Raw genomic sequence first — 13695 nt, forward strand, 5'->3', positions numbered from 1 at the left:
TTGTTCAGCATGAACAGTTTGGTGGTGGATCAGTGATGATCTGGGGAAGCATATCCATGGAGGGACGCACAGACCTCTACAGGCTAGAAAATGGCACCCTGACTGTCATTAAGTATCAGGATGAAATCTTTGGACCAATTGTCAGACCCTACACTGGTGCAGTGGGGCCTGGTTTCCTTCTGGTGCATGACAATGCCCGCCCTTATGTGGCGAGAGTATGCAGCCAGTTCCTGGAGGATAAAGAAATTGACACCATTGAATTGCCCCCACGCTCGCCTGACCTAAATCCAGTAGAACACCTCTGGGACATTCCGTTTCGGTCCATCTGACGCCACCAGGTTGCACCTCAGTCTGTTCAGAAGCTCAGTGATGCCCTGATCCAGATCTGGAAGGAAATACCCCAGGACACCATCCGTCGTCTCATTAAGGTTGTCAGGCATGCATACGAGCATGTAGGGGCCAAACTACTGAGTACCATTTTGAGTTGCTGCAATGAAATTTCAGCAAAATGGACTAGTCTGCTACATCATTCTTTTACTTTGATTTTTGGGGTGTCTTTGAATTCAGCCCTCTGTAGGTTGATCATTTTCACTTGTGGCATCATTTGGCTCCTAACACATTACCCAGTCTATATCAGTATAGATATCCAGCATGATATTTTTCACCATTGAGTTCTGACGTGTTTTCAAAGTGTTCCTTTTTAATTTTTTTGAGCAGTGTACAGTATATATATATATATATATATATATATATATATATATATATATTTTATTCCAAACAGGGATGCCAAAACGTTTGATATATCAACTAGAAAACCCCTATTGGTAACATTTTTCCACAAACAGAATCCTCCTCTTAAGTATCTGAAACAGTAATATTAAACACGTTACAGTTATTCTGAACTTATCACACAGTGTTTGATCCAAAAATAAACTTCAAAAAAGCTGACATTGTACCTTGGCAGGACTTCCAAAACATACAGGAAACTCTTTGCTCTGGGGTCAGACACATCACCTTGTAAGCCTATCCTATCGGGTGAAAAATGAAAAGGAAGAACATATTTATAATTTGGTGGCTCTAGTTTCACTGCAAAGACATTAAATGTGTGTACAGATACACATACTTAAAGTCCAAATCAAGCCAAAATTTAGAGTAGTAGGGAATGTAAAGAGAGTAGAGAACAGTTTGAACATATCAGGTTTGTATCGCTGTCTGGACCCTTATTGGGGTGATTCCCCTTAATTCACAACACGTTCATGTTATGCAGTTGTATGAAATGGATTAGGAAGATTTCCCCTCTATTCTTGTTCTATTCAACATTTTTGATTTACCCTTACTTTCATTCCCAGTAACATTGGTGATCAGGACAAATAGAGAGGATGAATCTCCCTAATGGGGACACAGACAGCAATAATACCCGACAGCGGTTCTAACCCCTCAACAATTTAGTAAAGGCATCATTTAAATATTTTTTCTTGCTCATATTATAATTTGCTTTTTTAAACATCACAGAGAAACCTATTAGCTTTTTCACTTGAGGACAGGCATTTTTCTTTTTAATTGTCAGTCTTGTTAAGCTGGTAATCAAGAACATTTATGCCCGATACCCCAGAAAGGATGTGCCTTTCCCGGATGACTTTACACAGTACTAGTGACTAACAAATGCAAGTGCCCGCTGCACATTTCAGCTGGTTGGCCACCAACATTATGGCAACCAATGAAACTGGTACCAAGGACCATTGAGAAATGCATGAATGAATGGAGGGCTGGGGTTCTAGGATTACCTCCCACAAGGTACATTATAGGCATTTAATTATCTCACCATTTTTGTGTGGGTTTCCACAAGATGCTCCACTTTCTGCCCACAATGCAAATACATACTAGCAGGGTAACTTGCTTCAGCTCAAACTGACCCTTCTGTGTATAGGACTGTGGCCAGGCAATCTGTCCTAAGCTTTTTGGGTGAAGGGACTGATGTGAAAAAATTGGGACCTCTTTCTCACTGGGGCGGTGCCGGTGTTAGCGGTAAAGCGCACTCGTTTTAGCGGAGCTTTACCGCTGTTATAGGGGCGCTTTTCGGCCTCTAGCGGGGTGCTTTTAACCCCCGCTAGCGGTCAAAGAAAGGGTTTAATTGTGCCCGTGTTGCGGCGCTTTGCAGGCGCTTCGGCAGCGCTGCCTATTCATTTCAATGGGCAGGGGCGGTGTATACACCGCTTCCGCACCACCCCAAAGATGCTGCTTGCAGGACTTTTTTTCCCCATCCTGCAAGTGCACCACCCCAGTGTGAAAGCACTCGAGCTTTCACACTGGGGTGGCTCGAGAGACGCTTTACAGTCGCTATTTCTAGCGCTAAAACGCCTGAAAAGCGCCTCAGTATGAAAGGGGTCTTAACATTCTCTGTGAAGTTCTGTGGAATATGCCAGCACTGTATAAAGAAGAAAGTGAAGCTAAACTCCAGCCATGAAAACTTTAATCTTCCTCAATAGCCACAAAAGATGAAAATCTACTTTGTGATCACCAAATACCTTAGCAAACCCGATTACTACCTTATTAAATAAGTAGTGACATCATCACAGCCTATGCAGAGAGCAGAACTGTGGAAGGGACCCAGTAGCTCCACCCATTAAAGGCTGCCTGCCAAAAACTACAGGAGGGGGCGGAGACAAGACCAGTCACCCTGCACAAGGAGAGAGAGCAGCAGTGACCGGTCTGTATTCCAGGAAGCTCCTGAACAGAGGCAAAGTTTTTATGCTGTATTACTACAGAGAACTGAAAAATAAAAAACACAATGAACACCAAGATTCAAGTAACAGAACATACATACATGATTTATCATGTACCCTTTCTTTATCTTGTATTTTCTGATCTTTACAAGTTGACTATTAAACATTGTCATTTACTGCTGAGATGCACTTGTGATTTCAAAACACTATGATTTATTGTGGTGCATTTGCTATGGATTTTTGTAATGCTGGCACAATCTGTTTAATAAAACTTTATATGAGAAAGTAACAGTTCACATGCCCCTAATCCCTATCTGGAAAATATTTGCTTATCCCAGAATTCAGCTTTATAAAATAAAGGTATCAAAATACTACATTGAAAACCAAAGATTTGTACTTCAAATATTAACCCCAGAAAATCATGGAATGGTTTTGAAGCCTTGCAGCAGAGGGTGTCTCTGTTGTTGAATCTACTGCACTATTTTTGTTCTGTACGGTTAACATATCCTTTATTTTCCCAAACCTACCGTGTAAATGGCTGGCAGGGTGGACTCATCAAGATCATATCAAACGATAAGGAATCCAATTCTTTCAGTGTTATTCCCTAATACAAAGGAAGGAAAAAGCATGCTGAGTCACAAATCACAAATGTAAGAGCGAGTTTATAAGAGGTTTATGGCATCTGAACAATGGAACCCATGAAAAGACATAAAGGCTCTGCATATCCTGAGCTAAAGTATAACAAGAGCAATTTGTCACAGGAACAAGTGTCCCCATTGGAAGATTGACCCTATATTCCTGTTCTGGTGGTGACTCGATTTTTTGGATTTACCCTCCATTTCAGTCCTGCTGACAATCTGCATTCAGATCACTTTTCAGTGGGCATTTGACAAGCGGCGAGGAGGCATTATACCGCCTCCTCACTGCCTGATTTAACCCAATAAATGCCACATACCACGCAGCAACCATGTGTACTGCACACGGTTGCAGGGTGGTTGTTGCATGGCCTCCCTGATCGTAATTGAAGAGTCTGACAGGCGGTGCCGCTTGTCAAACTCTGCAGTCTGAGTTAAAAAAATCTCACATCTGTGAAGCAAAGCATTGCAGCCGCTACATGTGAACAGTCCTGTCAGGCTGTAATCCTAAAATTCGGGTGGGTAGCTGAGGGGTGGTAAAATCATGCACAGCTGTCTGTGTAAAAAAGCCTTTATAAACAGCGGAAATCTGACTGTGGTTCTAACCTCCAAATCTAAAAGAAAAAAAAATATGGGTAGCCTGTTTTTTTTTTTGTAACATTGCCTATATGAACAACAAAAGCTCTTCCCGTGAGAAGTGTAAAAGTTTGATTTAGGTGTCCCTCCAGATTAAAACTTTTGTATGGCCATGCTTCTTGTTTAACTGCCCTGTATGGGCTTCTGAGCCAATGAACAAAGGGGCTCATACAGTGCCTTGAAAAAGTATTCATACCCCTTAAAATGTTTCACATTTTGCCACGTTACAACCAAAAACTTAAATGTATTTTATTGGGATTTTATGAGATAGACCAACACAAAGTGGCACATAATTGTGAAGTGGAAGGAAAATGATACATTGTATTCAACATTTTTTACATATAAATAAATGAAAAGTGAGGCGTGCACTTGTATTCAGCCTACGTTACTCTGATACCCCAAACTAAAATCTAGTGGAACCAATTGCCCTCAGAAGTCACCTAATTAGTAAATAGAGTTCACCTGTGTGAAATTTAATCTCAGTATGAATACAGCTGTTCTTTGAAGCCCTCAGAGGTTTGTTAGAGAACCTTAGTGAACAAACAGCATCATGAAGGCAAAGGAACACACCAGACAGGTCAGGGATAAAGTTAGGAGAAGTTTAAAGTAGGGTTAGGCTATGAAAAAATATCCCAATTTTTGAACATCTCACGGAGCTCTGTTCAATCCATCATCCGAAAATGGAAAGAGTATGGCACAACTGCAAACCTACCAAGACATGGCCGTCCACCTAAACTGACAGGCCGGGCAAGGAGAGCATTAAACAGAGAAGCAGCCAAGAGGCCCATGGTAACTCTGGAGGAGCTGCAAAGATCCACAGCTCAGGTGGGAGAATCTGTCCACAGGAGAAATATTAGCTGTGCACTCCACAAATCTGGCCTTTATGGAAGAGTGGCAAGAAGAAAGCCATTGTTAAAAGAAAGCTATAAGAATATGGATGGAGCCAAATACAGGGCAATCTTAGAATAAAACCTGTAATGCCCCGTACACATGGACGGATTTTCCGACGGAAAATGTTCGATCGGAGCTTGTTGTCAGAAATTCCGACCGTGTGTAGGCTCCATCGGACATTTTCCATTGGAAATTCAGTCACACAAAATTTGAGATCTGGATCTCAAATTTTCCGACAACAAAATTCGTTCTCGTAAATTCCGATTGTGTGTACACAATTCCGACACACAAAGTTCCACGCATGCTCAGAATCAAGTACGAGACGGAAGCGCTCGGTCTGGTAAAACTAGTGCTCGTAATGAAGATAGCACATTCGTCACTTTGAAATTTTTTTTAAATCTTTTAATGCAGCGCATTCTCTTCTTCTTTAGAATGCTAGAATAATGAAGTTGTTTTGCTGCTGATATTCACACAGAGTTCTGACAAACTGATTTCTTTATTATTTCTCGTGATCTAATGAATATTTTATTTTTTGGGTTTTGTCAGATCTCCATAACAATGTATTTAATTTTGGTTTAGGCCCCTTTCACACTTATACGACTTCAAAGTCGTGCGATTTTACCGAGATTTCGCGGCCGCGATTTTACCGTGATTTGCCGCGATTTTACCGCGTTTTGGGAGCAGTACTACTTTGTACAACTTTGCCACATTTTTGGCATTAACAAATGAAAACATACAGTAGTTGGTATGAATCATAAGGGGGAACTCCACGCCAAGTTTTAAATAAAAAAACTGGCGTGGGTTCCCCCCCAGGGGCATACCAGGCCCTTAGGTCTGGTATGGATTGTAAGGGGAACCCCCTACGCCGAAAAATCGGCGTGGGGGTCCCCCAATCCATACCAGACCTTTATCCGAGCACGCAGCCCGGCCGGTCAGGAATGGAGGTGGGGACGAGCGAGCGCCCCCCCCCTCCTGGACCGTACCAGGTCGCATGCCCTCAACATGGGGGGTGGGTGCTTTGGGGCATGGGGGGGCGCCCTGCGGCCCCCCCCACCCCAAAGCACCTTGTCCCCATGTCGATGAGGGCAAGGGCCTCTTCCCGACAACCCTGGCCGTTGGTTGTCGGGGTCTGCGGGCGGGGGGCTTATCGGAATCCGGGAGCCCCCTTTAATAAAGGGGGCCACCGCTAGCAATTTAGCTGCAGAAGATAGCGGAGGAGCCGGCAGAAGATCAGGACACCGGGAGGAGACGCCGGAGAGACCCCCGAAGTCGGAAGAGGACCCCCGAAGTCGGAAGAGGACCCCCGAAGTCGGAAGAAGACCCCGGAGCTGCCTAATAAATTACTTTAAAAACCTGTGTACTGTGTTTTTTATTGACACTTTTTTGCCTAGGTGAATGGGTAGGGGTACCATGTACCCCATACTCATTCACATAGGGTGGGGGGCCGGGATCTGAGGGCCCCCTTATTAAAGGGGGCTCCCGGATTCCGATAAGCCCCCCGCCCGCAGACCCCGACAACCAACAGCCAGGGTTGTCGGGAAGAGGCCCTTGTCCTCATCAACATGGGGACAAGGTGCTTTGGGGTGGGGGGCCCCGCAGGGTGCCCCCCATGCCCCAAAGCACCCACCCCCCCATGTTGAGGGCATGCGGCCTGGTACGGTCCAGGGGGGGGGGGGGCGCTCACTCGTCCCCACCCCCACTCCTGACCGGCCGGGCTGCGTGCTTGGATAAGGGTCTGGTATGGATTGTGGGGGGACCCCACGCCGATTTTTCGACGTAGGGGGTTCCCCTTAGATCCATACCAGACCTAAGGGCCTGGTACGCCCCTGGGGGGGAACCCACGCCGTTTTTTTCATTTAAAACTTGGCGCGGCGTTCCCCCTCAGGATTCATACCAGACAGCTGTCAGCACTGCCTGTCGCTCATCGGGAAAGGAAAAAAAAGTTTTTCTTTCCCAATCAGCGAGCCAGGCTTGTGCTTACAAAGTCGTACTGAAATTGTGTCTATATTATTCAGACACGATTTGCATGCTACTTTAGGGTTTAACATTGAGGTCTATGGAGTACAACTCGCATAGAAGTTGGACCAAAGTAGTGCAGGGACTACTTTCAAGTCGGCAGGACTTAAAGTCATGCCAATATGAATGGTAGTCATTGAAAATCATGGAGAATGACTTGTCATACGATTTTGCAGTACAAAATCGTGGGACAAGTCGTATAAGTGTGAAAGGGGCCTTATAGTGTTTTTTTTTTTTTTTTTTATCAAGATCTTGTTTTTTTGTTTTTTTTTCTAGTGCTCTCCATAATATTGTTTTTATTTTTGTGAGTCAAGGTACCACAACACCATTATTATCTTGTATTTTTTTAACCTCAAGGAGGTTGGTTTGTGTTGGTGTCCCTTGTTAATTTGACATTGTATTTTTGAAATGTACCTGCCTACTCACAAACAAACTGTCCTTTTTGAAGTAAAACACATAGGCAAGTATTTGTGAAAAAAAATAGCCATTTATTATGGGTCATAAGAAAATAAAGAGGAAAGCAACGCTGGAGAAACTGGTGAAATTGGTGAAGCCTTTGTACCCCAGGGCCCACATCAAGTATTTTCCAGCCAAAATTGGTAGCATGAGGAGTCCTTATAATAGTGAGCACAATTCAGTCCTGGACTACAAGAGATCAGGAACAGCAGCAGATGACATATATGTCCCCAGGCTGTGGTCATACCACAGCCTGCGTCTTTTGTCAGACCAGACTGAACCCAGGCCATCACTTTCTTGTCTTACTTCCACTCTTCCTTACACGCTTCCTTCCAGGCTGTGGCTGTGGTTTGGAGGTGTGGCAGGAGGTGGAGGAGGATGGTCAAACACACACAGGTGGGTTTTGTTCGCGAGTTGGCCCCTCAACCCCTCATTTAGTGTCGTATACATTATTTCCTCAAACAAGAGGCGTTGGCCCTCCTCCATTTGCTTCATTTTGATGGTAGTCATGCAGCCAAAGGCCTCTTGAGGAGTGGGGGTGGCTCCGAGGGCCACCTTAGCCTCCCGAATCAGCCCAAGCCCTGCCTCCTGCACATTACTCCAATTCCTGGGCCTTTTGGTTGGAAGGTGGAGGGGAGGGACCTGGGATTCGGTCAGGCTACTGGGCATGGCCACCTCCTGGCTGCCACTTACCCCCGCCACCTCCTGGCTGCCACATTCCACAGCCTCCTCCTGGCTGCCACATTCCATGCCCTCCTCCTGGCTGAGGCTTTCCTGTGTATGAAAAAGGGACATAGTTTTAGTTTTTTATTCATCAATCACACACAATTTTCAGCTCATGACTGTTGCATGTTAACAAATAGAAAAGACTATCATTCTGACCCCAGCATTTTTCATTCTAGTCCCAAACATTTTTGGCCACTACAGTCTATTGATATGTAAATCACTTTATTAAATCAGCAATTAGTGATCAATAAAAACATCTAGTTATCATCATTAATTTTACGACAAGAAATACGTAGAACAATGCTATACCTGACTCAAGCTGGGCTCCTCCACTGCTTCCTGGCTGGAAGGCCCAGGCTGGACGTCGGAAGCCTCAGCTGGGGTGGAAAGAAGCGTGGAAGGAACAGTGGAGAGTGATTGCCTGACTTCAGTCTGGTCTGACAGAAAACGCAGTCTGTCACAGTACCACAGCCTGGGTACATAAATGTCATCTGCTGCTGCTCCTGATCTCATGGATTCCTGGACCTTATTGCGCCCCCTATTATAAGTGCTCCTCAGCCCACCAATTTTGGCTTTTAAATAGGGGATGGTTGCTGTGGGGATCACCGGCTTCACCAACTCCAGCAGTTTCTCTAACGCTGCCTGCGTCTTTTGTTTATGATTATAATGCAGATGTTTCACCTGCCACAAACAGGGCAGCTCCCTGTACTTGTCTATGAATAGGGGGAGAAAGTTATGATCATTGAAGCCATCTATTTTCTCTGCAAGACACAACACAAGACAAACCCTAATGTCAGGCTAAACTCTCATAATCTTGTCCCAATATAGGCCTCAATCTATAAGCAGTATAGGCCACTGATGCACCAAGGTAAATTTTACCTTCGTTAGAACGGTCGGCGCTTCTACTACTCCTTCCTCCACTCACAGATCGTACGTACGATGCACGCGTGTTACGCTTTATATACACTGCGCATGCATGAAACTTCGCCCGCCCCAGACGTTCTTTCTAGTCTATTCCCCGCCCCTTGTCTTTAGGCGCAGTGGGAGAGCACATGGCGGAGTTAGAGCAAGTGCATGCAGACAGCAGCAGCAGCGACGAAAGCCCAGAGCCACGAACGTCTCGATCCCGGAGATTTAAGGCCTCAAATATGTCCTTGGTAGAGATGGTGGAGATGGTGGACATCTTGAAGAGGGCCGACTATGATGGGAAGCATGGACCTTACCTAAACTCAAATGTGAGAAAGGCCAAGATCATAGCTAAAGTTGTGAAGAGTCTGCACAGGAATTTTGGGGTACGACGATCCAAGGATCAACTGAGGAAACACTGGTCAGACCTGAAATTGAGGGAGCACGAACAGTACAGAAGGATCAAGAGAGTTCTTCAAAAAAGTATTTGTCATGTCTTCCTATTATTATTATTACTTGCATGCTGCTCCATGTGCTTTTCTTTACTGTTGTACATTTTAAACTGGCAACTTTCAGGTTTGCGGGTATAGTAATCGTTCGTAGATGGGTTTGTAACTAGAATGAAATGCAAACTTGATTCAGTGTAAGGAGAGGACACTCAGCAGCTGTTTACACATCTGGACGCAGGAGCACTAGTGTTGGACACCAGAACAAACTTTTTAGGGTGTCCCACACAGGTGCTCCAGTGGATACTAGGGGTGTCTCCATGCGTGAAAATTGTACAAAAAAGGTAAGTATTCCAGCTTTAGAAAGGGAAAAAAAATGGCTTCAGCTTGGAACTCTGCCCAAAAAGAAAATTGTACAACACTTCCAAGCAATGTTTCATATTACGATTTCTGCCCTCAAATATCTGTGTGCTAAGTATACCTATAATCGGGACATCTGAGGACACCAGGGACCCCCAACCTCCTAAAGAAAAGGAAATCCCCACACTACAACCAGAGAATGTGGAGGAAGGAGAGGTTTATGAAGTGGGCGAAATAGTGACCACAACAGGTGAGTGTCTAAGACCACAGCTTCAGGTAATAGATAGATGCCTGCATATTTATAATACATGGTGTGTTTTTTCTTTTAGGTGATGTGGATGTTGTGGAAGAAGAATCTCATTTCACAAGTGCAAGTGCAAACGCCCTCATCGGGGAGATCATGGTGTACAATCGTAATTTACAGAAGATCAAGGAAGACATCAATGATGCGGAAAAAAGACTCAAAAACATCACTGATGTTTTAGGCAGAATCTAAAACACACCAAAATTTTAAAATTTGTTGATATTTTTAATTTTTAAGAAACTTTTTTGAAGTATATAGAAAGCCAAATTTTGAAGATGCACACAGTGTGTCAACATGTGCTATCTGCCATCACGGGATATCAAGGTACACGTTTTATGGGTGCAACCCCTTCCTTGCAACTCAAGTAGATGAGAAGAAGGGGTTGCACCCCCAAAACATGTCCATTGATCCCCCATGATGGGAGCTAGCACATGTTGACATTAGGCATCGGATCAGGAGGGAAATCCCCATTTTGTCTCTCAATTTGTGTGCATCTTCCAAATTTGGCTTTAACAGGGGTGACATCACCCCATCTGATGAAGGCAAGATCAACCCATTTTGGACATACTAATGTCTGATCTTGCCTTCAAATTATCATAGTTGAACTTTGTAAGTTCATGAGTTGTGTATTGTTTTATACGTAGCAGACCCACAACATAGTAGTTTGCTGAAGAAGAGATTGTCACCTCATGTATCAAATAAATTACGTTTGCACTATTGAAGAAAATGGCCAAAAAGAAAAGCCCATTGGAGAACCTAGGAGACAGCTAAAAGAAACACAAGCATTAAATCAAAGGAAATATTAGTTCAGTTTACCAAAAAAATTTATTTTTAAAATGTTTCTTAAACATTGTCTGGCATATCAATTGCCCCCTTCCCACAAAATACTCTAGATACTTTTTGCGAACTTCGCGGGCACTTTGGGATGTGCAAGCCAGAACGGCCAGCTTCAACAGCCGTCAGATGTGTTGGATCCGGTAATAAGCCATCCTCAGTCCCAACCATGCATTTTTCTTAAAAAGTTATGTAAGATGCAGCATGCAAGAACGATGTGATTGATTTTATATTCCACCGTGTTTATTGCAGTGAGGAATAGGCGGTACCGGCTGGCCATTATCCCGAAAGCGTTCTCCACCACTCTTCTGGCTATGGCCAGCCGGTAGTTAAAAAGCTACTGGTTCGGGTGAGGGTCCTCATCGGGAACGGCCGAATTAGGTGTTCACCCAGCCCAAATGCTTCATCAGTGACATGGGAATCCTTCCATGTTCTCTTCAGCAGGTGGCAATCCCAAGCCACCATTCTGGAGCCATCTATAAAACTTGGTCAGGGCGATGACTCCACCATCCGACATCCGGCCATTCTTCCCCACGCCCACATAGAGAAACTCATATGTTGCCGACACCACCGCTAACATCACAATACTATTAAACCCCTTATAGTTGTAATAGTATGACCCCAAGTTGGGGGGTGGGACTGGTTCCCATCAATTGCCCCTCCGCAGTTGGGAAAGTCCCATCGCTGGGCAAATTGGGAAGCCACAGTCTGCCATTCCTGTGGCGTTGAAGGAAACTGTGGAGTCAAACAAGGGAAAAAAAAATAGTAATTTTGCACATAAACATTGCAAGCAGATTAGACACAAACATTCTTGGCCAACATCAGTATAACATTTATTTTAAGGAGTATTTAAAGACAAAAATATAAGGTCCACTTATTAGATTCCTCACCCCCTCTGATGGCCCATTGTAAAAAAATTTAGGGGGGGGGACAGGTAACTCTCTCCACTTCATTGAGCGCTGAATGCCTAAATAATGTGTGTTAATTTGGCCAGCCCCTCCTTACTTACACTATTGACAGACCACTGGACAGGTAAGAAATGTCATAATAAAATAAAAATAATACACAATGTACAAATTGAAGCACATTTTTACATTCTGCAATTACCTATCAAAATAATAGGAGAACAAAACTTTAAACAGTGCCATTTGAAAGTATTCTGGCAGGGCCTTTCACTACATGCTTTGGTGAATTTATGTATAAATATGACCACAAAAGAGGTAGGTATAGTGTGTATGGGTTTGGCAAAGTCAGCAGATAGAGGATTGGTATTGGTTGACTTAGCGGTTGGGGGGAGGGAGGGTTTCAGATGATTTTGGGACCCCCCCAAAAAAGCCTATGGCACTCTGCATGAATTTAAGCGCACAAATAACATTTGTACATATTTTGGGGGTGTTTAGGGTAAAGCACTACAATGGAGCTGACAAAATACATTGTTAAATGACTAGGCTAGGTGTGTATGGGCCCAGGATAGCATGCTGGGGAGGTTAGTGAAGGCAAATATGCATGAAGGACAAAAAAGAAAGTTTAAAAACTTCCAGCATGCATGAGGACAAAGAGGACATTCACAGCATATTACAATCATGGTAATTAGGGAATGATGAAAGAAATACATTAGCAAACATTAAATACATAGAATGTGATGTTAAAGGAGAAAACTTACCTTAATATAATCTTTCTGCAGGACCTGAATGATAGCAGAACAGGTCTCTGGAATAATGATCCCCAGAGCCTGGGGGGAGAGGCCTGTCGAGAACTTGATGTCCTGCAGACTTCTCCCCATCGCCAAGTACCGCAACGTGGCGACAATCCTCTGCTCGGGAGTGATGGCTTGCCGCATGCAGGTGTCCTGCTTCGTAATATAAGGGGACAGCAAAGCCAGCAGACGGTGAAAAACGGGGTCCGTCATCCGCAGATAATTCCTGAAATCATCAGGATTATTCTCCTGGATCTCCTGTAACAAAGGCATGTGCGAGAATTGGTCATGCTGGAGCAACCAATTCTTCGTCCATGAACTCCTCCCCGCCCTGTTCATGGACTGGGCTAGGGTCAAAGTAAGAACCCCAACACCAAGCCCCCGCATAGCACGAACTGTACGAGGAGTACATAACCACAACATGGCTTCAAAATGGTCAGCTGGTCAGAATGAACAGAATGCACTGAAAAACAGGAAGGCCTGAGAAGAGCGAGCTGAAAATCAGAAACGAGCGGACAAGAACGCACTGCAAAATCAAACACGTACTATGAAATACACACCGAAAAACAAACGCGAACTGACAACACGCACTGAAAACCAGATATGAACCCACAAGCACAAACTGAAGAGCAGTAACGATCTGAAAAGCACAAGGCTGTAAAGCATGAATCGTCTTTCATCAAACTTCTAACACGAGATTAGCAGAAGGAGCCCAAAGGGTGGCGCACTTGGTATCGAACTTCCCTTTTATAATGCCATCGTACGTGTTGTACATCACCGCGTTCTTGACATTCGGAATTTCCGACAACATTGTGTGACCGTGTGTATGCAAGACAAGTTTGAGCCAACATCCGTCGGAAAAAAAACATGGATTTTGTTGTCGGAACGTGCGATCGTGTGTATGCGGCATTAGAGTCTGCATAAGACTTGAGACTGGGGAGGAGGTTCACCTTACAGCAGGACACCTAAATCCAATTGAGAATCTGTTGCAAGACTTGAAAATTGCTGTTCACAGACGCTCTCCATCCAATCTGACAGAGCTTGAGCTATTTTGCAAAGAAGAATG

The 13695-nt window shown here is 44.2% G+C and overlaps 1 protein-coding gene across 5 annotated transcripts in view; it reads right to left on the minus strand.

Moving 5' to 3' along the window:
• Positions 1 to 13695, minus strand: part of TRDMT1 (tRNA aspartic acid methyltransferase 1) — a 101410-nt gene that overhangs the window by 46652 nt on the left and 41063 nt on the right. For all 5 annotated transcript variants that reach the window (XM_073629715.1, XM_073629713.1, XM_073629718.1 and 2 more), the window contains 2 exons: positions 3251 to 3327; positions 957 to 1028 (listed from right to left, as the gene is read on the minus strand). In XM_073629715.1, the coding sequence (XP_073485816.1) occupies positions 957 to 1028; positions 3251 to 3327 (149 nt within the window). The remainder of the gene's footprint in view (positions 1 to 956; positions 1029 to 3250; positions 3328 to 13695) is intronic.

This window comes from Aquarana catesbeiana, linkage group LG05 (assembly GCF_042186555.1).
Source record: "Aquarana catesbeiana isolate 2022-GZ linkage group LG05, ASM4218655v1, whole genome shotgun sequence".
NCBI classification, from domain to species: domain Eukaryota; kingdom Metazoa; phylum Chordata; class Amphibia; order Anura; family Ranidae; genus Aquarana; species Aquarana catesbeiana.